Source organism: Pelodiscus sinensis, chromosome 3, assembly GCF_052426305.1.
Source record: "Pelodiscus sinensis isolate ZL-2025 chromosome 3, ASM5242630v1, whole genome shotgun sequence".
Taxonomy (NCBI): domain Eukaryota; kingdom Metazoa; phylum Chordata; order Testudines; family Trionychidae; genus Pelodiscus; species Pelodiscus sinensis.
Window position 1 is genome coordinate 161,567,852 of NC_143054.1, and position 27,314 is coordinate 161,595,165.

General features: G+C 43.5%; 2 protein-coding genes across 5 annotated transcripts in view; both read right to left on the reverse strand.

Annotated features, from left to right (window-relative positions):
• Nucleotides 1–6,966, reverse strand: part of LCLAT1 (lysocardiolipin acyltransferase 1) — a 208,508-nt gene extending 201,542 nt beyond the window's left edge. For 2 of the 4 annotated variants that reach the window (XM_006118066.3, XM_089777484.1), the window contains exon 1: nucleotides 6,786–6,963. In XM_006118066.3, coding sequence (XP_006118128.3) covers nucleotides 6,786–6,904 — 119 coding nt within the window. In that variant the 5' untranslated portion in view covers nucleotides 6,905–6,963. Of the gene's footprint in view, nucleotides 1–6,785 lie in introns of all 4 variants that reach the window. The other 2 variants (XM_089777485.1, XM_089777483.1) reach the window with 2 other exon arrangements.
• An 11,023-nt stretch (nucleotides 6,967–17,989) lies between these two features.
• The window catches only part of LBH (LBH regulator of Wnt signaling pathway), a 213,409-nt gene continuing 204,084 nt past the window's right edge, over nucleotides 17,990–27,314 (reverse strand). The window contains exon 4 of the mRNA XM_075925342.2: nucleotides 17,990–21,312. Within this exon, the coding sequence (XP_075781457.2) occupies nucleotides 21,028–21,312 (285 nt within the window). The 3' untranslated portion in view covers nucleotides 17,990–21,027. The remainder of the gene's footprint in view (nucleotides 21,313–27,314) is intronic.

Genomic DNA, 27,314 nt, shown 5'->3' on the forward strand with positions numbered 1-27,314 from the left:
GGATCGGAACAATCCCCATACACACTGTGAGGACACGTGGCTCCTGTGTGTGACTTTGAATTCTTAAACTTAATCTAATATCAAAATTCCCCATGGATCGTTGGTTAAAAGAAGGAACTTTAAAGAGAAAAGTGAGTACTTCAAACTCCAATATTTTTACTGAAACCAGCAAGGAAAATACTGAGGCAGCTCAAGTTAATTATGAAAAATTTCAGCTGACTAATAAGAAACGCAGGTATTGTGAGGACTATTTGGCATTTGGATTCACAAGCAATGGAAATGAAGATGGTCCAGGTGCCCAGTGTGTAGTGTGCAACAAAATATTATCTAATAGTTGTTTAGTACCTGCTAAATTGCGAAGACATTTTGAAACAAATCATCCAGAATACAAAGATAAAGACATTAGTTTTTTTAAGCAAAAGCTTGAATCGCTTGAAAAAAGTAAACTCTTCATGTCAAAAATTGCCAAATCTGATAATGAAAATGCAACAGAGGCATCTTACAAAGTAAGCTATCGTATATCGCTCTCCGAAGAAGCACACACTATTGGGGAATCACTCATAAAACCATGTGCAAAAGATATTGTGATGTGTATGTTGGATCAGGAGTCTAGTAAAAAAGTTGAGGCTGTGCCACTATCAAACAATACTGTCACACGTCGTATTCACGATCTTGCTGCTGACATCAAAAAGGAGCTTATTTTTCGGCTGCATTTATGTGATGCATATGCATTACAAATAGATGAGTCCACTGATGTTGCAGGTCTTGCAGTTCTGCTTGTATTTGTCCGTTATGATTTTAATAGTTCTATTGAAGAAGACTTATGTGAATTTTTGCAAACCAATACAACTGGGGAGAATATATTCAATTGTATCAATAACTTTATGAAAACATCAAATAAGCTGGGAAAAATGTGTTGATGTGTGCTGTGATGGTGCCAAAGCAATGGCAGGAACAGTGGCTGGCGCTGTAACACGAATAAAAAATGTAGCACCAAACTGCACCAGCAGTCACTGCATTCTCCACAGACACGAACTGGTAGTTAAGAATATTTCTCCCTCTCTTAAAAACATGTTGGACGAAGCAGTACAGATTATTAATTATATAAAAACTCGACCATTACAATCAAGACTGTTCAAAATTATGTGTGAAGATATGGGTAGTCAGCACACAGCCCTGCTTCTACATACAGAAGTCAGGTGGCTATCACGAGGAGAGTGCTGGTTAGATTATTTGAATTGCGTCATGAGCTCTCCGCAAATCTGATTGATCACAAATTCCAACTTTCTGATCGTTTAACAGACTTTTTGTGGTTATCTAGAGTTGTATATCTTGCAGACATCTTTACAAAACTAAATCTGTCGCTGCAAGGAAAGAATGTAAATATTTTTAATGTGAAAGACAAAATTTTGTCATTGTCACGGAAGCTACAGTTTTGGATCTCATCTGTAGGACAAAATGATTTGGATTGTTTACCAACTCTGAATGATTTCCTTGAAGAAAATGGATACAAACTTGATGAAGATATTCGCAGCGACATTGCAGATCATCTCCGCGATTTATACACAAACATCGTTAAGTATTTTCCAAACATCAATGACAACAATAACTGGATTCGAAATCCATTAAGTTTAACAGAAAAGCCAGTCAGTTTTTCTACACAAGATTATGAAAACCTAATTGAAATCGCTTCAGATGGTCAATTAATACAAAAATTTAAAGAAGTTTCTCTGATTACATTTTGGAGTGACTTATGTCAAAGTCAAGAATATTCATCTTTATCAAGATGCGCAATTTGTCAGCTGTTACTCTTTGCCAGTACATACTTGTGCGAAACTGGGTTCTCGAACTATGCAGCAGTGAAAACGAGATACAGAAATTGACTGAATGCTGCGCCAGATATGCAAATCCAACTTTCTAGTATTAAACCAAATATAAAAAGAATTTGCCAAGAAGAGAAGAAAAACCACTCTTTGCATTGAAAACTATGAATATAATTAATATTATTTGATAGTTTTATTTTTGTACATACTTAATATGATTTTTGTTGAATATAAATGAATGGTGTTATATTCAATATGTTGAATTTAAATGAATGGTGATCTCATGACCGTATTTAGCATCTTATTACTACCAATTGTGTTGTACTGGCAGTCTGTGTTTTTTTTTTTGCTCGACAAACTTAATCTCTGGCTAGGGGGTTCCTGGAAATTTTTCTGAGTTTGAAAGGGTTCTGTGGTCAAAAATAATTGGGAAAAACTGGTATAGTCTATAGCATTAACCTATAAGCTTTGGCTAATCAGTTAATCGACTATACTATTACATCCCTAATAATGGCATCACTCTGTCATCCCGCAAGAAAGTTTTAGAGGAAGGGAGGAGAATCCAACACAAAAGGTTCCCATATTTTCTTTATTTATGGCAGAGGTGGCCACTGATCCATAGAAAAATCAGTTGGGGACTACACAAGTGAGACCCGCCCCCCCAAAAAAACCCTAACAACGTTGCTCTCAACTGAGACACTACACTCCTCTGGTGCTCCAGCCCCACTTAGGGACGGACAGAGAGGACTGAGGTTCAGGGCTTCCCATAGGCTAGATTTACTCTTCTGGGGTTCCAGGGTTAGTGGATTTTGTGGACCCCCCAGACTCTGGGTTTAGGATTCAGTGTGTGGGACAGGGTTGCCAGTGAGAGGGAAGGGAGTGCAGGATCTGGGCAGGAGGTGGGGTGCATGAGGCGGTGAAAATGCAAGGTCTGGGTGCAAGGAAAGGTGCAGGAGCAACCTGGGAGTAGGATGTCTGGCCTGGGGGAGGTGGTAAGAGCAAGGGAAGGTGCAGTATGCGGCCAGGAGGGAGGATGTATGGCTGGCGGGAGGATACAAGAGAGGACTGGGGGGTGCGAAGTCTCAGCAAGGGCATGCATGAGTCTGGGTATGAGAGGATGGGGGGGCAGTTACCCACCTTCGGGCCCTGCGCCATTCCCAGGCATGGCCTCCTGCTGCTCCCACTGGCTGGATTCTAGCCAATGGGGGGGAGGGGGAACTTGCAGGCAGCATGCACATGTGCTGCCACTCCCCCAGCCGGGGAGGGAGGAGAGCTTCTTCCCTGTGAGCTGGATCACACAGGAAGGCTCAGGGCTTTCTCTCTCCCACTAAGCGAGAAGCCAACACCGGTGCTCCAATTTCACAGGGGAGGGAGAGAGAAGCTGGAGCGCTAGCATAGGATCCCCGCCCGCAGTGAGAAGGGAACTGAGCTCAAGCTGTGGACCACCTAGAAGGCAGCTGCAGACCTCTGCAGTTTGAAAACAACTGGCTTAATGTCTGGTCTCTATGACAAAGTTGGATCCAAGTAACCTGCCTTCTGTCACCTTACCACGCAAGAGTATATGCTTAAATTAGTCTCCTAACAATGTAAGCACCTCAATATACAGTAACACCACTTTCACAGAGTAGATCCACAGCTCATGTACCATACTCAGATCAATGCAATGTGAGTGTAGACACCATGTGCAGAGAAATAAAGCAGTAATGGCCCAATTTGCAGTGATACCAAGTAGCTGCTATTACTAACGTTATCTGTGAATAGTGCCTACTTTCCCCTTGTAACTGAGATTTTTTATATATATTAGACTAACACTAAACAGCAAGTCCACAGTAAACCCGCAAATAGTTTTAGCTGATCTGAAACTCCACTTTTCAACAAATAAATTATGAAAAAAATCATACATTTCTTTATTTAGGAGCTTATTTGTAATGGGCATCCAGGTTTTTCATTTTTCTTTTAAATCTTGTCCCTATTTTCACCATTTACCTTTTTCTTACATTTCACTTCAGAGTTTAAAAAAAAAATAGACCATCCATTTATGGTTAGTTTCACTTCATGTTTTCATGCAGGTGTAGTGTAACACAAAGTGTTCATTCCATAGCAGTGATGGACAATGTCTAAAGGATTTATAAATTTTGTTTTAAATGCACACAAATCCAAGAATTTTTATCTGAACTGTATTTGTCCTTCCTCTCCTACCTCTGGAAACTCAAGGCACAGCACAGACTCTTACACTCATACAGAGCTGGGCTACAGAGACTTGTTCTCCAGGAGAGCTTCTCCTCCTTGGAGAAGTCCGGGGAAGGAGACTTTAGGAAGGTCCTGAAATTTAATCTCATTTTACAAGTAATATGCAATCAGCTACCCAAGCATTCCTTAATGCTCCATAAGTCTATTTCATTTTTAGTTTTGCTGGTTTGTTTTTCCCTTTATAGAGGAGCCATTAGGAATTAAGTACATATTCAGTTCAACCTCAGAGTTACGAACACATCAGGAAAGGAGGCTGTTCATAAGTCTGAAACATTCATAATTCTGAACTAGGAATATAAAATCCTGTTTAATTAGTTAACCAGTTAAACATGTTTAACCAATTAACCGGGATGAACAGTCCTACCCACCCACAGTGGCCAGCCTGGAGCAGCCCCTCCCCCCCCACCACCACATTTAACCAGCTGAACATGCACATCCCTACTCTGAACAAAATATTATGGTTATTCTTTCAAATGTTTACAACTTAACATTGACTTACTACAGCTTTGAAAATTTTACTATGCAGAAGAAAAATGCTGTTTTTGCCATCTGAATTTAAACGAAACAAGCAAAGAAACCTTGTCAAAACTTTTTTCAAAAACTGTCTTTTTTTTATTACTTATGCTTAACACTGTACTGTTAAGGTTTTTTGGCTTTGCTGCTACCTGATTGTGTACTTGTGGTTCCAAATGAGGTGTGTGGTTAACCAGTCAACTTGTAACTGGTGTTCATAACTGAGGTTCTACTATAGGAGTTCAATTTGTCCTGAAAGAAGAGTGATTGTGGCATTTTTCATTTTTTTAGTAGTGTATTAAAAAAGATTCTCCCTATCACCAAAAAATATTAAGCATGTTCAACGTGAATGAGTTTTTACTCTTAGGTCCCACAAGAGAACTGTGAGCAGTGGCTGCATATCCAGAAAGAAAACAACGCATCCAGACACTTTTGGAATATTTTATTCACAACTCTTAGGGCTAGACACTTGTTTTTCAATGGAGGCTCACATGAACGGCTTATAATCAAACATTCAGACATCACCATTGGTATGCAAACTTTCTTCAAGACTTGCCAAATTCTTGACAAACTTAAAAATGTCATGGACCCAATGCTATGGTTCCACATTTAAGAGTGCAACTGAGATATTCTGAGTCCCATTCCTCCGTAGCATACCAACAAGCACAAGGTCCAATGTAATAAGATTAACTTTGATTTCAGCAAGTAAAATCTCTAAGGAGCATCTCAAGCTTCTCAGGCTTAACAAACTGTTCATGCACCATCCCTACACAGGAATGGACTAAGCCATCTCCAGCCCAGGGCTAATGTTAGACTTTGTAATGGTTGTTCTGGACCAGGATGGAGATGAGCAACTGAACTAATGCTCTGTTCTCTACCAGCTTTCCTCCTTCCTGCCCAACTCTGAAGTGTCCAGACAGCACTGAAAAAGCACGTAGCTGAACTGAACACATACAAGTCAGATCAGGGGAAGGAAATTGGGAAAAGTAGTCTCTTGAGACTGGGGATATGAAAGAAACAGGGACAAGCTGGACAAGGAGAGTGAAAAGAAAGAGGGAATAAGGGATGTGAACGAAACCAAGAAGAGGCTGGGACTATGAGCTGTAAGAGAAAAGGGGGTAGAAGGAACACAGATTAGGAACCAGGGATGGGGGGCATTTGGACTAGAAAGCAAAATAGGAGGCCCAGGTGGGTGAATCTTTAAGTACCTGATCACATACTTAATCTCCCCACATGGATCCTCCTGTAAAGAATGACCTACTCTGTGACTAAACCACAGGGTAATGAATGACACTGATCTGTAAGCCCATAACCTCATATACTGTGTAAACTGAATGTACTACTAGAGCAAGTGGATCTAGGCTCACCCATAATTTATCTTAATTAAGGGAGAGGAACCACTTAACCCTACAGACAGTATCGCCATTTAATTTTAAGCTCTTTTTCAACATTTCTTCATTTGGTTTCTCTGTAGGTTGCTGCCTTGCTAAAGTGAATGTGCCTAAAGGGAAAAATGTCTGTAGAGGAGAGGATTAAGTAAACAATAATTATTAAGCTAATAAAGCAAAACAAAGGGAAATCTGGATGATGCAACAGATGACTAAAATACAATGGAACAAACAATTGGACACCTATCTGTAAAATCAACACACTGATACTAAGGTTTTGTCTGCTTATCACAGCCCCCTGCTCAGCCCTATACAAAACGCAGAAATACCAAGAGCTTCATCTGCTAAATCTGATGACCACAAAAACTCAACGTGCGACTTAGATGTAGCATGAAGTCCAGACTGTTAGAAGCATTTCTTATAAAAAGCCAAGCTGCATAAAAAGTGACAAAGAAAACCGGCAGCGAATAAACAACAGGACTTTCCCCACCAACCCGCAAGCCCATCTGCACGGCTCTGTTCCCACTGGGCAGCAACCCCGCGAGTCACTAGGCTGCAGGCGAAGAGCACCAAGCGCCCGTCCACGCAGGGCTTGACAGGGGCTCCAGCCGGCACAAGGGCACGGGGGGGGGGGGGGGGGGGGCTCCCACTAGGGGAGTCAGTGTCAAGGGAGCTGCAGGGCAGGGGCAGAGCGCGCGGGCCCGACACGCAGCGGCGGGGAGGGCGCGGGGTGGGCTCGCCCCCCGCAGCACCGACCCCGCCTCGTTTCCACAAGTCCCCCTCCCCGCCCGGAGGCGGGCCCCGGCCTTACCTGCGCCGCGGCAGCGGGAGGAGACCCGCCCCTTCACACCCGCGTGGCCAGAGGCTCAGCCCCTCATGCAGCCGGGGGCCCGGTGACAGCGGTTGAGCCGCCGCGAGGGGGGAGAACATGCCGGGCCGCCGCCGCCATCTTCCCCGAGTCTCCCCGACCTCTTCGCCGGGTCACTTCCGGGTCACTTGTGCCGAAACGTGGGTCTCCCCTTCCCCCTCTTAAAGGGACAGCGCCCCCAGCCCCTGGCCCTCCGGCGGGCTCCGCTCCCTCTCAGATGCTTATGGAACAGTGATAGAGATGTAGCCGTGTTAGTCTGGGGTAGTTGAAGCAAAATACAGGACTATGAAGCACTTTAATGACTAACAAGATGGTTTATTAGATGATGAGCTTTCGTGGGCCAGACCCACTTCCTCAGATCAAATAGTGGAAGAAAGTAGTCACAACCACATATACCAAAGGCTACAATTAAAAAAATGAACACATATGAAAAGGACAAATCACATTTCAGAACAGAAGAGGGATGGGGGGGGGGAGGAAGGAAGGAAGGTAAGTGTCTGTGAATTGATGATATTAGAGGTGGGGAGAGTGGGATGTCTGTGAGCTAATGGTATTAGAGGTGATAATTGGGGAAGCTATCTTGGTAATGGGTAAGATAGTTTGAGTGTTTGTTCATTCCTTCCCGGAGAGTGTTGAATTTTAACATGAATGACAGTTCAGAGGATTCCCTTTCAAGTGCAGATGTAAAAGGTCTTTGTAGCAGAATGCAGGTGGTTAACAACCACAGGACATACCACACTAATACCAATCCTGGTACCTTCCCTTGCAACAAACCCCGTTGCCAGCTTTGTCCACATATTCATTCTGCTGATACCATTATTGGACCTAACCAAGTGAGTTATAAGATCAAGAACACATATTCCTGCGCATCCAGAAATATAATCTATGCTATCATGTGCCGAAAGTATCCGTCTGCTATGTACATTGGACAAACATCTCAGACACTTCACCAAAGGATTAATGCCCACAAAACAGATATCAGACAAGATCACAAAGAAAAAACAGTGTCTTGCCATTTTAACCAGAAAGGACACTCTCTCAATGACTTAACCACCTACATTCTGCTACAAAGACCTTTTACATCTGCACTTGAAAGGGAATTCTCTGAACTGTCATTCATGTTAAAATTCGACACTCTCCGGGAAGGAATGAACAAATACTCAAACTATTTTACCCATTACCAGGATAGCTTCCCCAATTATCACCTCTAATACCATTAGCTCACAGACATCCCACTCTCCCCACCTCTAATATCATCAATTCACAGACACTTACCTTCCTTCCTTCCCCCCCCCTCCCCCCGCATTCCTCTCCTGTTCTGAAATGTGATTTGTCCTTTTCATATGTGTTCATTTTTTTTAATTGTATCCTTTGGGATATATGGTTGTGACTATTTTCTTCCACTATTTGATCTGAGGAAGTGGGTCTGGCCCACGAAAGCTCATCATCTAATAAACCATCTTGTTAGTCTTTAAAGTGCTACATTGTCCTGCATTTTGCTTCAGATGCTTATGGGACAGTCGGGCAACTAGTCCATTCCACCCCCCTTGCTGCCTCTATCAGACAGAGGCAGCAAACGGGGAGAAGGGTACTTCAAAGGCACCGCACAACTGAGCGCAGGATCAGCTGTGCAGCGCTGCCGCCTGAGCCTGGGGTCAGCTGGGGACTCAGAGACCCTGGGCTCCAGGCTGCGCTACCACTTTGAAATGCACAAGAGCCCCTGCTGGAGACTCTTGTGCATTTCAAAGCTGGCCCAGCTGGGAGTGAGGGGGACTCTTGTACTTTTCAAAGGAGGAATGCCAAAGTGCCTATTGACTAGTGGAGTAGTAGTTGATGGAAATTCCATGGACTACTCGACTAGTCGATTCACCGTTACTTAACGTCCTTAGTATAAAACCCAGAGGTGCTAGTTCCAACCCCAGTCAGACTAGTGTGGACACTGAGGAAGTGGGACTCTGCAGAGGAGGGGCATTGTGTCACTTAGCTAGGGTTGCCCGGTGTTTGCATCATGTGTCTGATAAAAACAAAACAGAAAATACCGGACATGTAAAATGTCCAGTACTTTCTGTTTTTCTTGGACAGAAGGCCACTTCGGACATTCTTCTCCCATTGTCTCTAGTGGGGCCAGGAGGAGTGTGGGAGTGTGTGGGGATTTAAAGGAGCCGTAATTCTTTTCTTTTTTTTTTGCTCAATCAATTTTCCCCGCCGTGTTCGGTATTTTTTGTGAAACTATTTGGCAACCCTACTCTCAGCTAAATGGCACATTCTGACCCTGACTTGCCTGCCATGCTGTGCATCTGTCTGGCAAAGATGCCTGGATTTGTAGATTTGGATAGGAGGGCCCAGATTCTCAGAGGCATTTAGGTGTCCCTAGCCTCAGTTTGCCAGAAACTGGGAGTGGGGACAGGGGATGGATCACTGCAGGGCTGCCTGTTCTGTTCATTCCCTCTTGGGCACCTGGCATTGGCCACTGTTGGAAAACAGGACACTGGGCTAGATGGACCTTTGGCCTTACCCAGTATGGCCGTTTTTATGTTTATAGTCGCCAACCCAGCAGCCATATGGATCAGCTCATTTCCTTCCCCTCCTAGCCCTCCTGCCCACCACTGGGCCCCACTGATCAACTCCTCCTAGCATCTCCCACTCACTGCAATCAGCAGTTTAGCAGAGTACTGAAGGTGCTTTGGGGAGGTGGATGAACAGGGACTGAAAGAGGCAAGGTTTGGGGGAAGCAGTGGAGTGGGCATCAAGCACTCCCTGGGAAATGGAGAAGCTGACACCTCTGATTAGGTTCCTAACATCCATTGAAATAAATTCAAATAAATAGAAATTAGGAGCCTAAATACCTTTGAGAAGCTAGGCCTAAGAGACTTCCGTGAGGATATTAGAATGGCAGCCTCTGAGACAAAAGGGCGACAACCCTTGAAATGCATATACATTCTGAATGTTACCTTTGTAGAGCGAAGTCAATTTATTCACCAATTCTGTGCTACAGAATTCCTCTGTCTGACAAAGTATTTGCACAGTCATGAATTGCTGTCTGCAAAAGACCACAACTGGATTTTCAATAGGGACCACATACTAAAAGTAGAAATTATAAGACTCACTTTCCTTTTTTTCTTAAGAATCCAGTACCAGTCTCTACTATCAAATAGTTACACCTGCACGCACACATACAAACACACACACCCAAATTCCTTTTTATGGACCACACTACAGCACAGCCATTACAATACACCCTAGCTAAACTAACATAATTAAATAGAAATTTGTCATTTTCCTTTTAAATGAAGACCATAACACAGAGCTTAAACTTAAATATATATATACTGCCTTACAAAATAAATACAGAGATTGGGACTTCTCGTGGGTCCTCTTGTCTGCAAATGGCGAACTGCAGCCAATGGGAGCAGCCTGTAAGCAGCTTTCTCAGAATGGGCTTGCAGCCCATTTTGGGTATGCCTATACATACTTGGGTATGCTGGCTGTTCCCTCTGGGGGGGCGCTGTTGCCTGAAATGCTGGCTGTTCCCTCTGGGCGGCCCATGGTGCATGGGGAGTGCGGGGCCCAAACGGTTGCTTACGCTGCTTGCTCCCCCGTGGCGGCCCGGCTGAGAGGCACAGAAGTCAACCGAGTGCCATGGCGGGAGGGGAAAGGGGGCGGGGCGGTGACATGTGGCGTGACAGCAGCTCCAGGCCCCGCCCCCTGGTCGTGAACATCACCGCCCAGCCCCCCTTTGCCTCCCGCCGTGGCGCTCAGCTGACTTCTGCGCCGCTCATCCGGGCCACCAGGGGGACCAAGCGGCGCAAGCAACCGATTGGGCTCCGCGCCCCCCATGAAGCACGGGGAGTGCGGAGCCCAAACGGCCATTTGGGTTCCGCGGTCCCCCTAGTGAGAGGCAGGAGGGGGAGGAGAAGTGAAAGAGAGAGACAGAGAGAGAGGCAGGAGGCAGAGGAGAGCTGGGTGGGGAGAGGCAGTAGGAGGAGGAGAGAGAGAGAGAGAGAGAGAGAGAGAGACGGAGCGAGAGACCGACGTGGAGGAGAGACCTGAAAATTCCGTCTTATGACGGGCTAATTGGCTAGTTTCAAAATAATGGGCTTGTTTTGAAAAAATAGCTCCTTCTTGTGAAGAGGAGTAAGCTTATTTTGAAGTAAACATTTAGGGAGTTATTATTTTGTAATAACTTATTTCAAAATAACCTGGTAGTGTAGACATAGCCATAGAGCCCAAATCTGTAGATGAATTCCAGTTCTGCAGACTCTTTCTGTAATTGGTTAGTGAAATTCCTTTGTAGAAGAATGACTATTTTTAAATCCAGAATTGAATGACCAGGAAGGTTAAAATGTTCCTCTACAGGTATATGTGTATTACCATTTCTGATGTCTGATTTGTGTCCATTGAACTTTAGTCATAGACTATGTCTAAACCACATCCCTTTTTTGGTAAAGTGATGTGAATTAGGCACATCGATATTGCAAATGAAGCCAGGATTTGAATTTCCCGTGCTTCATTTGCATAATGGCAGCTGCCACTTTTTTTCAAAATGGGGCTTTTTCGAAAAAACCCCATCAGTTTCGACGGGGCATTTTCGACAGAAATGCCCCGTTTCAAAAGATCCTGTACTCCTCCTTCGAAAGATCCTGTACATTTTTTGAGGTGTACGAGATCTTTCGAAACAGAGCATTTCTGTCGAAAATCCCCATCTAAATTGCTGGGGGGTTTTTTAAAGAAAAGCCGCGACCGCCATTATGCAAATGAAGCACGGGAAAGTCAAATCCCAGCTTCATTTGCAATATCAACGTGCCTAATTTACATCCCTTTACCAAAAAAGGGATGCCGTCTAGACACGGCCATAGAGTCTGTCCAGTTTGACCATTATACATGGCAGAGAAGCATTGCTGGCATTTGATGGCATATATCACATTAGTTATATGAACTCCTAAATATGCCTAGATATGTAGACAGAATTGGCAATGGCGTTTGTTGCAGGGATAGGTTCTGAGTGTATCTGAGGTGTGATGTGTGGCTGCGGGAAAGGATTTGCTTCAGGTTGGGTGGGCGGGTTCTTTAGGTAAGGATTGGCCTGTCTCCCAAGGCCTATGAGAGTGAGGGATTGTTTTCCAGGATAGGTTGTAGATTGTCAATGATGCACTGGAGGTGGGTAAGATGGGGGTTGTAGATTATGACCAGTGGTGTTCTGTTATTTTCCTTGTTGGGCTGTCTTGAAGTAGTTGACTGCTGAGTACTAGTCTGGCTCTGTCAATCTGTTTCCTTACTTCCTCAGATGGGCATTTAAGTTTTAAGAATGCCTGATAAAGATCTTGTAGGTGTTTCTATCTGTGGGATTGGCACAAATCTGGTTGTATTTTAGGGCCTGGCTGTAAACAATCAATTCTGTGATGTGTAATGTGTCCTGGATGGAAGAACTTACATATCTCTAGTTTCCATCCAGGACACATCACAAATCAATTGTTTACAGTCAATCCCTTCTTTTTGCACCAGAATCTTTCAGAAGAAATTCTGCAAAGGGAATTTTGCAGAGTTTCCTGGTCCCTAAAGTGGGGTGTGATCTAGCTCTCAGTTAGGATTTATGCTTCAGTGGTGATTCTATAAACAACAGTGAGGAAATGGTGTTAAAAAGCCTTACTAAAATCAAGATCTTCAGAGGGGTAGCCAAGTTAGTCTGTAACAGGAAAAACTTCAAAAACAACAAATAGTCTAGTAGCACTTTAAAGACTAACAAAACATGTAGATGGTATCATGAGCTTTCGTGGGCATAACCCACTTCTTCAGATGACAGGTCATCTGAAGAAGTGGGTTATGCCCACGAAAGCTCATGTTGTTTATAGAATCACCACTGTTGTTTATAGAATCACCACTGAAGCATAAATCCTAACTGAGAGCTAGATCACACCCCACTTTAGGGACCAGGAAACTCTGCAAAATTCCCTTTGCAGAATTTCTTCTGAAAGATTCTGGTGCAAAAAGAAGGGATTGACTGTAAACAATTGATTTGTGATGTGTCCTGGATGGAAACTAGAGATATGTAAGTTCTTCCATCCAGGACACATTACACATCACAGAATTGATTGTTTACAGCCAGGCCCTAAAATACAACCAGATTTGTGCCAATCCCACAGATAGAAACACCTACAAGATCTTTATCAGGCATTCTTAAAACTTAAATGCCCATCTGAGGAAGTAAGGAAACAGATTGACAGAGCCAGACTAGTACTCAGCAGTCAACTACTTCAAGACAGCCCAACAAGGAAAATAACAGAACACCACTGGTCATAATCTACAACCCCCATCTTACCCACCTCCAGTGCATCATTGACAATCTACAACCTATCCTGGAAAACAATCCCTCACTCTCATAGGCCTTGGGAGACAGGCCAATCCTTACCTAAAGAAACCCCCCCCCCCCCCAACCTGAAGCAAATCCTTTCCCGCAGCCACACATCACACCTCAGATACACTCAGAACCTATCCCTGCAACAAACGCCATTGCCAATTCTGTCTACATATCTAGGCATATTTAGGAGTTCATATAACTAATGTGATATATGCCATCAAATGCCAGCAATGCTTCTCTGCCATGTATAATGGTCAAACTGGACAGACTCTATGGCCGTGTCTAGACGGCATCCCTTTTTTGGTAAAGGGATGTAAATTAGGCACGTTGATATTGCAAATGAAGCTGGGATTTGACTTTCCCGTGCTTCATTTGCATAATGGCGGTTGCGGCTTTTCTTTAAAAAAAACCCCAGCAGTTTAGATGGGGATTTTCGACAGAAATGCTCTGTTTCGAAAGATCTCGTACACCTCAAAAAATGTACAGGATCTTTCGAAGGAGGAGTACAGGATCTTTTGAAACGGGGCATTTCTGTCGAAAATGCCCCGTCTAAACTGATGGGGTTTTTTCGAAAAAGCCCCATTTTGAAAAAAAGTGGCAGCTGCCATTATGCAAATGAAGCACGGGAAATTCAAATCCTGGCTTCATTTGCAATATCGATGTGCCTAATTCACATCACTTTACCAAAAAAGGGATGTGGTCTAGACATAGTCTATGACTAAAGTTCAATGGACACAAATCAGACATCAGAAATGGTAATACACATATACCTGTAGAGGAACATTTTAACCTTCCTGGTCACTCAATTCTGGATTTAAAAATAGTCATTCTTCTACAAAGGAATTTCACTAACCAATTACAGAGAGAGTCTGCAGAACTGGAATTCATCTACAGATTTGGGCTCTATGGCTATGTCTACACTACCAGGTTATTTTGAAATAAGTTATTACAAAATAATAACTCCCTAAATGTTTACTTCAAAATAAGCTTACTCCTCTTCACAAGAAGGAGCTATTTTTTCAAAACAAGCCCATTATTTTGAAACTAGCCAATTAGCCCGTCATAAGACGGAATTTTCAGGTCTCTCCTCCACGTCGGTCTCTCGCTCCGTCTCTCTCTCTCTCTCTCTCTCTCTCTCCTCCTCCTACTGCCTCTCCCCACCCAGCTCTCCTCTGCCTCCTGCCTCTCTCTCTGTCTCTCTCTTTCACTTCTCCTCCCCCTCCTGCCTCTCACTAGGGGGACCGCGGAACCCAAATGGCCGTTTGGGCTCCGCACTCCCCGTGCTTCATGGGGGGCGCGGAGCCCAATCGGTTGCTTGCGCCGCTTGGTCCCCCTGGTGGCCCGGATGAGCGGCGCAGAAGTCAGCTGAGCGCCATGGCGGGAGGCAAAGGGGGGCTGGGCGGTGATGTTCACGACCAGGGGGCGGGGCCTGGAGCTGCTGTCACGCCACATGTCACCGCCCCGCCCCCTTTCCCCTCCCGCCATGGCACTCGGTTGACTTCTGTGCCTCTCAGCCGGGCCGCCACGGGGGAGCAAGCAGCGTAAGCAGCCGTTTGGGCCCCGCACTCCCCATGCACCATGGGCCGCCCAGAGGGAACAGCCAGCATTTCAGGCAACAGCGCCCCCCCAGAGGGAACAGCCAGCATACCCAAGTATGTATAGGCATACCCAAAATGGGCTGCAAGCCCATTCTGAGAAAGCTGCTTACAGGCTGCTCCCATTGGCTGCAGTTTGCCATTTGCAGACAAGAGGACCCACGAGAAGTCCCAATCTCTGTATTTATTTTGTAAGGCAGTATATATATATTTAAGTTTAAGCTCTGTGTTATGGTCTTCATTTAAAAGGAAAATGACAAATTTCTAGTTAATTATGTTAGTTTAGCTAGGGTGTATTGTAATGGCTGTGCTGTAGTGTGGTCCATAAAAAGGAATTTGGGTGTGTGTGTTTGTATGTGTGCGTGCAGGTGTAACTATTTGATAGTAGAGACTGGTACTGGATTCTTAAGAAAAAAAGGAAAGTGAGTCTTATAATTTCTACTTTTAGTATGTGGTCCCTATTGAAAATCCAGTTGTGGTCTTTTGCAGACAGCAATTCATGACTGTGCAAATACTTTGTCAGACAGAGGAATTCTGTAGCACAGAATTGGTGAATAAATTGACTTCGCTCTACGAAGGTAAGATTCAGAATGTATATGCATTTCAAGGGTTGTCGCCCTTTTGTCTCAGAGGCTGCCATTCTAATATCCTCACGGAAGTCTCTTAGGCCTAGCTTCTCAAAGGTATTTAGGCTCCTAATTTCTATTTATTTGAATTTATTTCAATGGATGTTAGGAACCTAATCAGAGGTGTCAGCTTCTCCATTTCCCAGGGAGTGCTTGACGCCCACTCCACTGCTTCCCCCAAACCTTGCCTCTTTCAGTCCCTGTTCATCCACCTCCCCAAAGCACCTTCAGTACTCTGCTAAACTGCTGATTGCAGTGAGTGGGAGATGCTAGGAGGAGTTGATCAGTGTGGCCCAGTGGTGGGCAGGAGGGCTAGGAGGGGAAGGAAATGAGCTAATCCATATGGCTGCTGGGTTGGTGACTATAAACATAAGAACGGCCATACTGGGTAAGGCCAAAGGTCCATCTAGCCCAGTGTCCTGTTTTCCAACAGTGGCCAATGCCAGGTGCCCAAGAGGGAATGAACAGAATAGGCAGCCCTGCAGTGATCCATCCCCTGTCCCCACTCCCAGTTTCTGGCAAACTGAGGCTAGGGACACCTAAATGCCTCTGAGAATCTGGGCCCTCCTATCCAAATCTACAAATCCAGGCATCTTTGCCAGACAGATGCACAGCATGGCAGGCAAGTCAGGGTCAGAATGTGCCATTTAGCTGAGAGTAGGGTTGCCAAATAGTTTCACAAAAAATACCGAACACGGCGGGGAAAATTGATTGAGCAAAAAAAAAAGAAAAGAATTACGGCTCCTTTAAATCCCCACACACTCCCACACTCCTCCTGGCCCCACTAGAGACAATGGGAGAAGAATGTCCCAAGTGGCCTTCTGTCCAAGAAAAACAGAAAGTACTGGACATTTTACATGTCCGGTATTTTCTGTTTTGTTTTTATCAGACACATGATGCAAACACCGGGCTGTCCAGTCCAATACTGGACACCTGGCAACCCTAGCTAAGTGACACAATGCCCCTCCTCTGCAGAGTCCCACTTCCTCAGTGTCCACACTAGTCTGACTGGGGTTAGAACTAGCACCTCTGGGTTTTATACTAAGGACGTTAAGTAACGGTGAATCGACTAGTCGAGTAGTCCATGGAATTTCCATCAACTACTACTCCACTAGTCAATAGGCACTTTGGCATTCCTCCTTTGAAAAGTACAAGAGTCCCCCTCACTCCCAGCTGGGCCAGCTTTGAAATGCACAAGAGTCTCCAGCAGGGGCTCTTGTGCATTTCAAAGTGGTAGCGCAGCCTGGAGCCCAGGGTCTCTGAGTCCCCAGTTGACCCCAGGCTCAGGCGGCAGCGCTGCACAGCTGATCCTGCGCTCAGTTGTGCGGTGCCTTTGAAGTACCCTTTTCCCCGTTTGCTGCCTCTGTCTGATAGAGGCAGCAAGGGGGGTGGAATGGACTAGTTGCCCGACTGTCCCATAAGCATCTGAAGCAAAATGCAGGACAATGTAGCACTTTAAAGACTAACAAGATGGTTTATTAGATGATGAGCTTTCGTGGGCCAGACCCACTTCCTCAGATCAAATAGTGGAAGAAAATAGTCACAACCATATATACCAAAGGATACAATTAAAAAAAATGAACACATATGAAAAGGACAAATCACATTTCAGAACAGGAGAGGAATGCGGGGGGGGGGGGGGAGGAAGGAAGGTAAGTGTCTGTGAATTGATATTAGAGGTGGGGAGAGTGGGATGTCTGTGAGCTAATGGTATTAGAGGTGATAATTGGGGAAGCTATCCTGGTAATGGGTAAGATAGTTTGAGTGTTTGTTCATTCCTTCCCGGAGAGTGTCGAATTTTAACATGAATGACAGTTCAGAGGATTCCCTTTCAAGTGCAGATGTAAAAGGTCTTTGTAGCAGAATGTAGGTGGTTAAGTCATTGAGAGAGTGTCCTTTCTGGTTAAAATGGCAAGAAACTGTTTTTTCTTTGTGATCTTGTCTGATATCTGTTTTGTGGGCATTAATCCTTTGGCGAAGTGTCTGAGATGTTTGTCCAATGTACATAGCAGACGGACACTTTCGCCACATGATAGCATAGATTATATTTCTGGATGTGCAGGAATATGTGTTCTTGATCTTATAACTCACTTGGTTAGGTCCAATAATGGTATCAGCAGAATGAATATGTGGACAAAGCTGGCAACGGGGTTTGTTGCAAGGGAAGGTACCAGGATTGGTATTAGTGTGGTATGTCCTGTGGTTGTTAACCACCTGCATTCTGCTACAAAGACCTTTTACATCTGCACTTGAAAGGTGTTAAAAAGCCTTACTAAAATCAAGATCTTCAGAGGGGTAGCCAAGTTAGTCTGTAACAGGAAAAACTTCAAAAACAACAAATAGTCTAGTAGCACTTTAAAGACTAACAAAACATGTAGATGGTATCATGAGCTTTCGTGGGCATAACCCACTTCTTCAGATGACAGGTCATCTGAAGAAGTGGGTTTTGTCCACGAAAGCTCGTGATACCATCTACATATTTTGTTAGTCTTTAAAGTGCTACTAGACTATTTGTTGTTTTTTGAAGTTTTTCCTTTTAAAATCAAGATATTAGGGAAAACTTTCGAACTAGAAGGGTGGTTAAGCTTTGGAAGAGGCTTCCAAGGGAAGTTGTGGAATCTTCATCATTGTCCAACCTTTCCTTTAAAGCCTCCAAACACCTATCAGAGATAGTGCAGAAAATTGGTTTTATCTTCTGTGGAAGATAACGAGCCTTCACTCTGCGTTGTGTTTAAGCAACAAGTTGCCAGAGGCAGTTTATTCGAGCAATATTTCAAGGGAAGACAGCATAAGCGGATCTTCAAATACAAAACAATTAAAAACCAATATATATACCTTTCCGTTATATATAACATTAAACAATTACTTCCCTGCCCACTCCATTCCCATCGGACACTGTCTTATCTCCAAGGTTCTCACTGAGGTCAGCATTCCACTCTCATCTTGGAGAGCGAGACAGAGAGGCGAACGCAGCATCTCTTCTAGCTCTCGCGTTAGCAGGAGTCAGAGTGAACCAGACTCTTGCTCTGCTACTAACAAACCCTGAAATGGCCACCTAAATCCCCTCTCCCTTAGTCCTGCTTCCACCAACCCTTCTTTTGTGCTCTAGTCACAACTACTCTTTCAAATATCTGTATTCATTAAATATTGTATTTCTGTTTTAACATCGAGAGGATTGGCCTCACAGGTATGGAATGGTTGTAATGGTAATACATGATTAGTATGAACATGAAAACTATTTCCATTAGTACATCCTCTATAACAATAACATAATCCTACAATAAGCAAAAGCAATACAATCATTAATATCCCTGCAATAACTCTATAATGGGGTCGCTTTAGCCTTAGTTACATAACACGATACATCATAATCAGTACACAGGAGGGATGTTCTATAGACTGTGTGGAAAGCATGTGCCTCAATTTGATAGGTATTTTGGAGAACATGAATTTGACCTTGTAATTCAGAGATTTTCTGGACCTCTGGTATGAGTGAAAGTAAATTCGGGAATCGGTCAGGTACTAGGGTAGTCCAATCGAGGGGTATTTGGAATCTAAGGGTTGTTCGTAGGACCTTGTCTGCGGGCCAATAAACGACATGATTTCCCATAACAGTGGTGAGATGAAAGTGCATGTCTTGTAAGGTGGTGGTGTTAACATGTACGCAGCTATCATTGGCCTAAAAGAGCAAATGTCCTGTTAGGGTGTATCCTTGTCCCATACCTTCCCAACAAATGCTGTCGCGCACAGTTACAACTTCCCCTGGTCTCAGCTTTCATATGCACTGAAGCTGTGGGGGTTCCAAAGGGCAAAGCGTCCATTGGTTTCCTATCCCTATCCAAATATCAGGTTTTATTCCAGGAGCACTGACTATGAAATGGCTGGGTGCACCAGGTGGTTTAATTTCCCAGATGTCTTGGTGAATCACCCAGTCCCACATGAATCCTCCCAAAGGACCCGGTAAGTTTCGGTATGTGGGGGCCCACACCCCTCCAACCGGCCTGTATGCTTGGAAGGAGCACTGTGAGTGCCTGCATCTCCACCCTGAAAATCTCCAAGTGTGTCTCCATGGCCACAGTTCTGACGGTATCCCTGAGGCATTTGCGAGGGCAGTGGGCCAGGTCTGATGTTCAAGATCACTCCGGATGGCCATCAGCTGGTCATTCAGGAAATCTTGAATTTCTGAACAAGCCAGATCCCACTGCAATACCTTCTCCGCCTCAGCGATATCCAGTATCATCTTTGTCAGCAAGTCCTGGGTCATTGAGCTGAGGGCGGAGAGAACATGAAATTCACCAATTCCAGCCTGAACTTGGGTTAGCTGTGCTCCAGTAATAAGCCCAGTTGCTTCCTCTATCTGTCCCAGCCTTTCCTCATGTTGTTGGCCCCTGTATATGTTCCACACCGCTGCTGCACTATTGGCACCATCCCACAGACTGTCTCCCAAGTCCCTTTTCCTCCTAGTGGAAACCCATGCTTTCTGTTGTGCTAACTGAATGGCAGCTCCCTTAGAACAGTTAGGATACAAAGAGATAACCTGAAAGCTGGGCAAAGGCAGTGTAAATTTTACAGTCGCTAGTGTGGCATTAACTATGGTCCATCGATATCCTAACACATCATCTCTTTTAGACACAGATTCATACCACATCTGTTGATTAAAAACTCTAATATAATTTTGAGCAACACTAATATCAATAGCATAGGAAGGAGTATATTGCAAGATAGCACAGGTAAGATTATTAGTTAGGGGAATTATCTTAGTACAGGTAACATTTCCATTAGACTAACACATTCTCTGAGTCTGCATTTGGCCATTTGCTAATTGGGTAACCAAATAACAATAGGGCCCCCTTCCCATCAACAAACTACAAACTCTGGGAATGGCCATCATGTCAACCCCATCAGAAAACCCCCTAACCTCAATGCTAGAATTTTGTGGCTCATGTTCATGTACAGTAATATCATAAACCCCTATCTCTACTGATCCATCTGACTTCCATTCAATTGTTCGCTCAAATGAAAAATTTAGAACCTTGAAAAATAAATTTTCCAGACAATACTTAGCTAAGTCACTCAGATGTGAAGGCCTTGGCCATTGGATTTCATCAGAATACATAGTATCATCAGTATTTGGGTATGTTACCGGAATGGCAGTGGAGGTGGAGGAGATAGTAAGGACGGTGGCATCAGGGTGTTTTTGGTATTCATCGTCTGAAAGCCAATTGGGGAGTGCAGTACATTCTGCTGGTATTTGCCCATGAGCACAGATCGCAGCTCCTGGAAGAAACCCACCAAACCACTCGACACCACACTCCCAACTGTGGGTCCCACAAGTCCCTCCTTGCCAGTGTATAATGCTCCGCCTTTTCCACCCAGGCCAGTTCTTAATGAACTTTGTTGTTAAAAAGTTCTGGACTGTGGCAGTGTCAGGGGAGTGAATTTTTCTTCTTCTTTCTTCAAATAGTAGTAATTCAGCCTCATGCAGGGGACATGTTGCTAGCACATCACCCTGTAACATTTTGGTCCTTCTGGCATATACCAAAGGTATAGTAGTTCTGTTAGTGGGCAAGGGAGAGGTTACTAGCACTTCACCTTCCCCTCATTTTCTGCTATTCAGCAGGAGAAGGAATAGGACCAGAAAGAGGGACAAACCCATCAGTAGTCGAAGTCGAGTCATCTCGAGGTGGAGGGGTCCTTTTACAGTGAGAAGCATGGGTCCAGGTAGGCAGCCCTTGGCACTTCACAGCGGTGTTGGTACTTAGCAGGACCCGGTAAAGGCCTTTCCAGCGTGGGGCTAGAGCAGTCTTTCGCTGATGGACCTTTATGTAGACCCAGTCGCCGGGTTCCAACAGATGGCATGGTTGCTCAGGGTCTTTGGGTAACGCTTCTTTTACCTGTGAATAAAAAGACCTAACACACTTCATTAATGTCTGGCAATACTTAAGCATGATATCATCCATTAAATGAATGTCCATCTGAGCAAGGGTCAGTGGGGGTGCTGCTGGTAATCGCATTGGGCGCTCTGTCAGGATTTCATATGGGCTGAATCCAGTTTTTCGATTTGGGCTGGCCCTCATGCTCATTAACGCCAATGGAAGGGTATCTGGCCACTTCAAGTTCGTGTCTGCACAAATCTTGGCCAGTTTGTTTTTCAAAATCCCATTCCGGCATTCCACTGTCCCAGCAGACTGCGGGTGATGGGGGCAGTGAAGGTTGTGCTGGATCTGTAAAGCTGTGCACAATTCTTTTACAATCTGTCCAATTCTTTTACAACCACGATCACTGTTAATACTAACAGGTATACCAAATCTTGGTATAAAATCCTTAAGTAAAAGTTTTACCACAGTCTTGGCATCTGCCTTTCTACAGGGGAAGGCTTCAATGCAGCTTGAAAAAACATCAACTAATACTAGTACATATTCATAATTACAGCATTTATACAATTGAATAAAATCGATTTGAATATTTACAAATGGTCCTCAAGGAGAGGGATGTGCTACCTGTTTTACCTTAACAGCCTTACCAACATTGTGCTGTTGACAAATCGTACACTGTTGGCAGTAGTGCTGGGCCACAGGAGAAAAATCTGGTGCAAACCAGTCTTGATTAACAGCATTAATCATCCCCCCTTTGTAATTATCCACAACAAACCCTGAAATGGCCACCCAAATCCCCTCTCCCTTAGTCCTGCTTCCACACTTCCCAGGTCTCTTCTGAGTCTATGTTTCTGTTATTCTGTTGTCTACTGCACCCTCTTCCCTCCGCCCCCATCCACCAAATAAGTTGTTCTGTCCAAGGAAATTAGGTTGGTTTGACATGCTGGCTATTCCTTATAACTCTATTAACCTCTAAGTGCTTACAATAGATTCTTTTATAATTTATCAGTATCTTTCCAGATAACAAAGTTAGGCTGAGTGGTCAATAATACCCCAGGTCTTCTTTGTGCCCCTTCTTTGTTCCTCTTTTTGTTTGCCCTTCTCCAGTCCTCTGGGATCTCATCCAGCTTCCATGAGTTCCTAACGATAGTTTCTAATAGTTCTGAAATTGTTTCCACGAGTTTCTGAAGTATCCTAGGATGAATTTAAAACAGGCCATGCTGACTTGAGTACATCTAACTTATCTAAACATTCTTTAACTTGTTATTTCATTTTGGTGACATGAGAGGATAAATAACATTGGTACTTGCGTTACCGAGAAATGAGTTTTTAAAGACTGTCTCACGGTCCCCATTTCTGCCTCCCCACTACTATCTTCCCTCATGAATAAGCTACATTCCATCTTTTCCACCTAATCTGGAAACAGTTTTCTTCACTAATGGAATCACCTGAATTTTATGATCATCCTATTAAAAACTAATATGTTTTATAGTTTTTCACTGGGATCCTCAGACTTTTATGGGCTTTGGTTTAAGGCTGAAAAGAAAATGGAACCAGTCTGGTTTCCATGATCCTGCTTATGTGAGAAAAAGTTTTGGGAATTAATAACCTTTCCTTCTGTCCATACTTTCTTTAAATTAGTTCTCAGTTAAAATTGATGGGGACAAAGATTAATGAAGTACAATAGTGCTGTATTAGGGTTGAAAAAACCTACTAATATCAGGCTTGGATATTGCCATAAAATAGTCTGTCATGTGCAGAAGAAATATAAAAATCATCATGTAATGATTTCCACTGCCGTTAGTACTTTTTAAAAAAAGTTCTGGAGATGGTTATTCTTAACTTTCCCTGAAACTGGCAATACTTACAGATTTTAATGTACTGAACTTTGGTGTCTTTCTTTGTCCTGAGAATTAACCTTCATTTACTCCTTCTACCCATATATATTTGTTACAAAAATTAATACATCTAGTAAAATCCAAGCATCTTGATATAGTACATAGGGCCCTGGTATAGGAATCAAGAGGATTGGGATCTACTGCTGACTATCAACATTTTGCTGAGAGAATGTGGGCAAGTTACATCACCTCTTTGGGCCTCAGCTTCTTCATCTCTAACACTGGGTTACTGACTGATACATCCCTTCCTTCATAAAACTGAGATCTACAGATGTCAATGCTTAAACAATTGTTTATGAGTAAGTGGACTTTCTAGGAATTTCAGCCAAAAAAAAAAAAAAAGGTTTTAATTCCATCTCCCTTATTCTTGTGCAGGAATGCTGATTTTTTTTTAATGACAAAATCCCCATTAGAAGTCTCAGAATGCTTTCAAAGCTGATAAAAAATCCCTACACAACCACACGTCTTTCTTTCCCTGCCAGTCTTCTCTCCTCTTATATTCGCTCCTCCACACTGGCAACAAAGACAGCCTCTTCAGCCTCTCACACCCCCTTTCTAAATGGTAATGCCACTGCCCACCTCTTATAAATCCCTCTTCAAGACCTCTCTGCCAAGCAGCAGTGTTTTGTTGAATGTCAGTCAAGGCTAGTTTATTAGATCAGCAGCATCTGACGGAGCATGTGGGGGCCTCTTAGCAGTTCTGAACATTCTGATTGAGTGGCCTGCCCCTGAACTATGCTCCAGACCTGCCCTTTGGTAGCACCTCAGTCCCTATGTTTCTCAAGAGCCTGGGGCATGGCGAACAAGCAGTTCTGAAAATCCTGAGCGCCCAAACATCAGTGCCCAAACATCAGATCTGAGGAAGTGGGTCTGGCCCATGAAAGCTCATCATCTAATAAACCATCTTGTTAGTCTTTAAAGTGCTACATAGTCCTGTATTTTGTTTCGGCTACACCAGACTAACATGGCTACATTTCTATCACTATTCAAACATCAGCAGAGTCTCACCAGATAAGTGACTTGGTCTAAGATACACAGGGCCTGGTTTGCAAAGCACTCGGTGCCCCCCATCTCCCCGTCAAATCATGGGGATCTGTGGATGCTTGCCATTAACCAAGAGATGCTCAGTGCCTCACTGCTCAGAATCAGAGTGACAGTAGGTTAGTAGCAGAGATGGGAATGCATGAGCCTGAACACCATAAAATCTTACTGTGCTTTCAATAGCTTCAGAGGGGTAGCCAAGTTAGTCTGTAACTGGAAAAACTTAAAAAACGACAAATAGTCTAGCAGCACCTTAAAGACTAACAAAACATGTAACTGGTATCATGAGCTTCTGTGGGCACAACCCACTTCTTCAGATGACTGGAGTATTAAAAGTCCAGTCCCTTCAATATCTGTAACTTATTGCAGTGTTAAATGCAATGTCTATTTATTGGGTAAATAAGAGCGAGAGGATGACAAACTGTAGTATAAGAAGTGGTGGAGAGAAATAGCTAAGAAAAGAAGTGATATATACAGAATGACTTTAGAGGCACATATACTTTGGATTAAAATGCAAACAATAATCATTGATTACACAGGTAACTAATTACAAGTCTTCTGAGCAGGTTGGCATGTGCATGTATGGTAGATTTACACTGCCTATAAAAATCAGGAGCATTAAACATCCTGGGAATTATATTCATTTTTTATGTTAGGGAGGGATGAATGGGGACATTTATAATCCACAGCTAAGTATTATTTTTGGTGTTTGTTAGGCAGGGAAGGTATCAGCTCATCATGAGCTTGATTTGGAGTGACACTCGGTCAAAATGCTTAGCCCTTCTCAGGGTCAAGCCTGTGGGGTAATACAGATCTCTGCTCCTATCGCAGGGGTGCTCACTAAAACAGCAGCACTTCACCATGGTTAATCCCTGGCAGGCCGCCTCTGCAGATACCAGCGATCACAGCTCCTGCTAGCCACCGATCACCATTCCTAGCCAATGGGAGTGGCAGGAAGTGGCACGGACTGGGACACCACTTGCCATACCTTGCACTTGGCCAGGAACAGCAGTCCGCAGCCAACAGGAGCTGTGGTTGCCCATACCTGTGGATGTGCAGGTAAATACAGAGGTTGGGACCCACCAGGGACTAACCCTGGTGGACTAAATCCAGCCCATGGGCTGGTATTTGCCCACTCCTGTCCTACCGGTTATGAATTTCTCAAAATAGCTTGCCAAGTTACTTTGTTGCTTTAGGATCATGGCTGTAACATCTTAACAATTGTGGACTCTGAACACAAGGCTGTGAGCTAGGGTTTCTCACATACTAACCATGCTCTGCCACTGATCCATTGAGTATCTTTGGCCAAATAACTGCATGATTGTGTGTCTCCATTTTCTAATCTGTTAAATGGGGACACAACTATGTACGTATCTCATGGGAGGAGTGTCAGGATTAGTTGATGTTCATAATGTAGTCTGAAAATGTAAGGTATTATACATATCTTCTTAGAGGCCATATCCAAAGGTCTTGACCCAGCAAACTCCTGCTGAAATCAGGATTTTGCCCATAAATTGAGAGGAAAACAATTTGTTCAGAAAGGTTCAAAATAGCTTCTTGCCATGTCTATTATCCTAGGGATCCCAAATAAAATTCATACAGTTGGTATAGGAAATGCTTTATCCATCACATTGAAATGCCACTTCTGAGGTAGAATGTGGCAGATTTTTAACAATTTACAGCACTTTGTTACAGAAAATGAAGTAGAATGTCATACCTAATTGAAAAAGCAGGGAATGTAGGTAGGTGCCTAGATAGCTCTTTGCATTTACAAGTCAATTCTAAATAATTTAAAAACTATTAGTTTCCAATAATGTGAATTAGTGCAGCTGTTGCATTAGAAAGCAAAATGTTGACACAGAAATTATATATGCATTTGCAATGCTCCTACGGTTTCTGTGAAAATGGAAAGTACAATTTCTACAGCCAAAGACAACAGCGAGGGCAAGAAAAGAATGTTCAGTATTCAGCAAAAAGGAAGGATCCAACTGACTGGAAATGCACATATAATTCAAATGGCTTTGTTACAAAAATAGTAAGGTACTGGTTTCACCCCACAAATGTAAAGCTCTTCGGAGCTAAGGAAAGCTATAGATCTATTTAAAAATTAATGGCCTGAATCTAGGTTTAAGTTTCAATAAACACATAAATAGAGTATGGTGTTGAATGAGTGTTTATTATATACTGAAAATAATATTCCATTAGAACCTTTTTGGCATAGATTTAAACATGATCCAGAATTGCAACTTGTGCTAGCCCATGAGAAATTGTAAGTAAAACAGACCACAAATAAAAAATGAAAAGTTAATTCTGTAGCTTCACCATCCACACATGAGAAAAGCAAAAAATAGCATGGAAAGTATGGTGTATTAGAATGGTGCCCTTCGAAACACAGGGAAGGGGAGTTTTAACACTATCGCTATTGTGTGTTTAGGCGGGACAGTGTTACAGCTCATCATAGTGGTGAAACCTGAGAGCCTCAGACAGAGGACCATGCTAGCTGCAATGTCAAGGTGGTAGCCAAGATAAATTAATATATTTCCCCCTTGCTAGAGGTTTCCTTTCTCCATTATGTTAAATTCAATCTTTGGAGAAATTATTGACCTATTCATATGTGTTCATTTTTTTCATATATGTTCATTTTTTTTAAATTGTATCCTTTGGTATATATGGTTGTGACTATTTTCTTCCACTATTTGATCTGAGGAAGTGGGTCTGGCCCACGAAAGCTCATCATCTAATAAACCATCTTGTTAGTCTTTAAAGTGCTACATTGTCCTGCATTTTGCTTCAGCTACCCCAGACTAACACGGCTACATTTCTATCACTGACCTACTGAAGTGAGTGGAGTCTGAATTTCACTCCTTATTTTCACCTTCAAAGTCTCACATAATTCTGCCCCTGCACATTTTCCTTCAAACTATTTTTTGTCACTGCCTCTATCCCTGCCTTTGTCAAAGAAGGTCACAGGCACATCATTAAATTTTGATGTCTTTAGTTTTGTTACAATTGTAACCCTTCTGGTGGGTAGGCCTGGCAGTAACCAGGGCTGGGTTCAATATCTTGGGGTCCATCTCACAT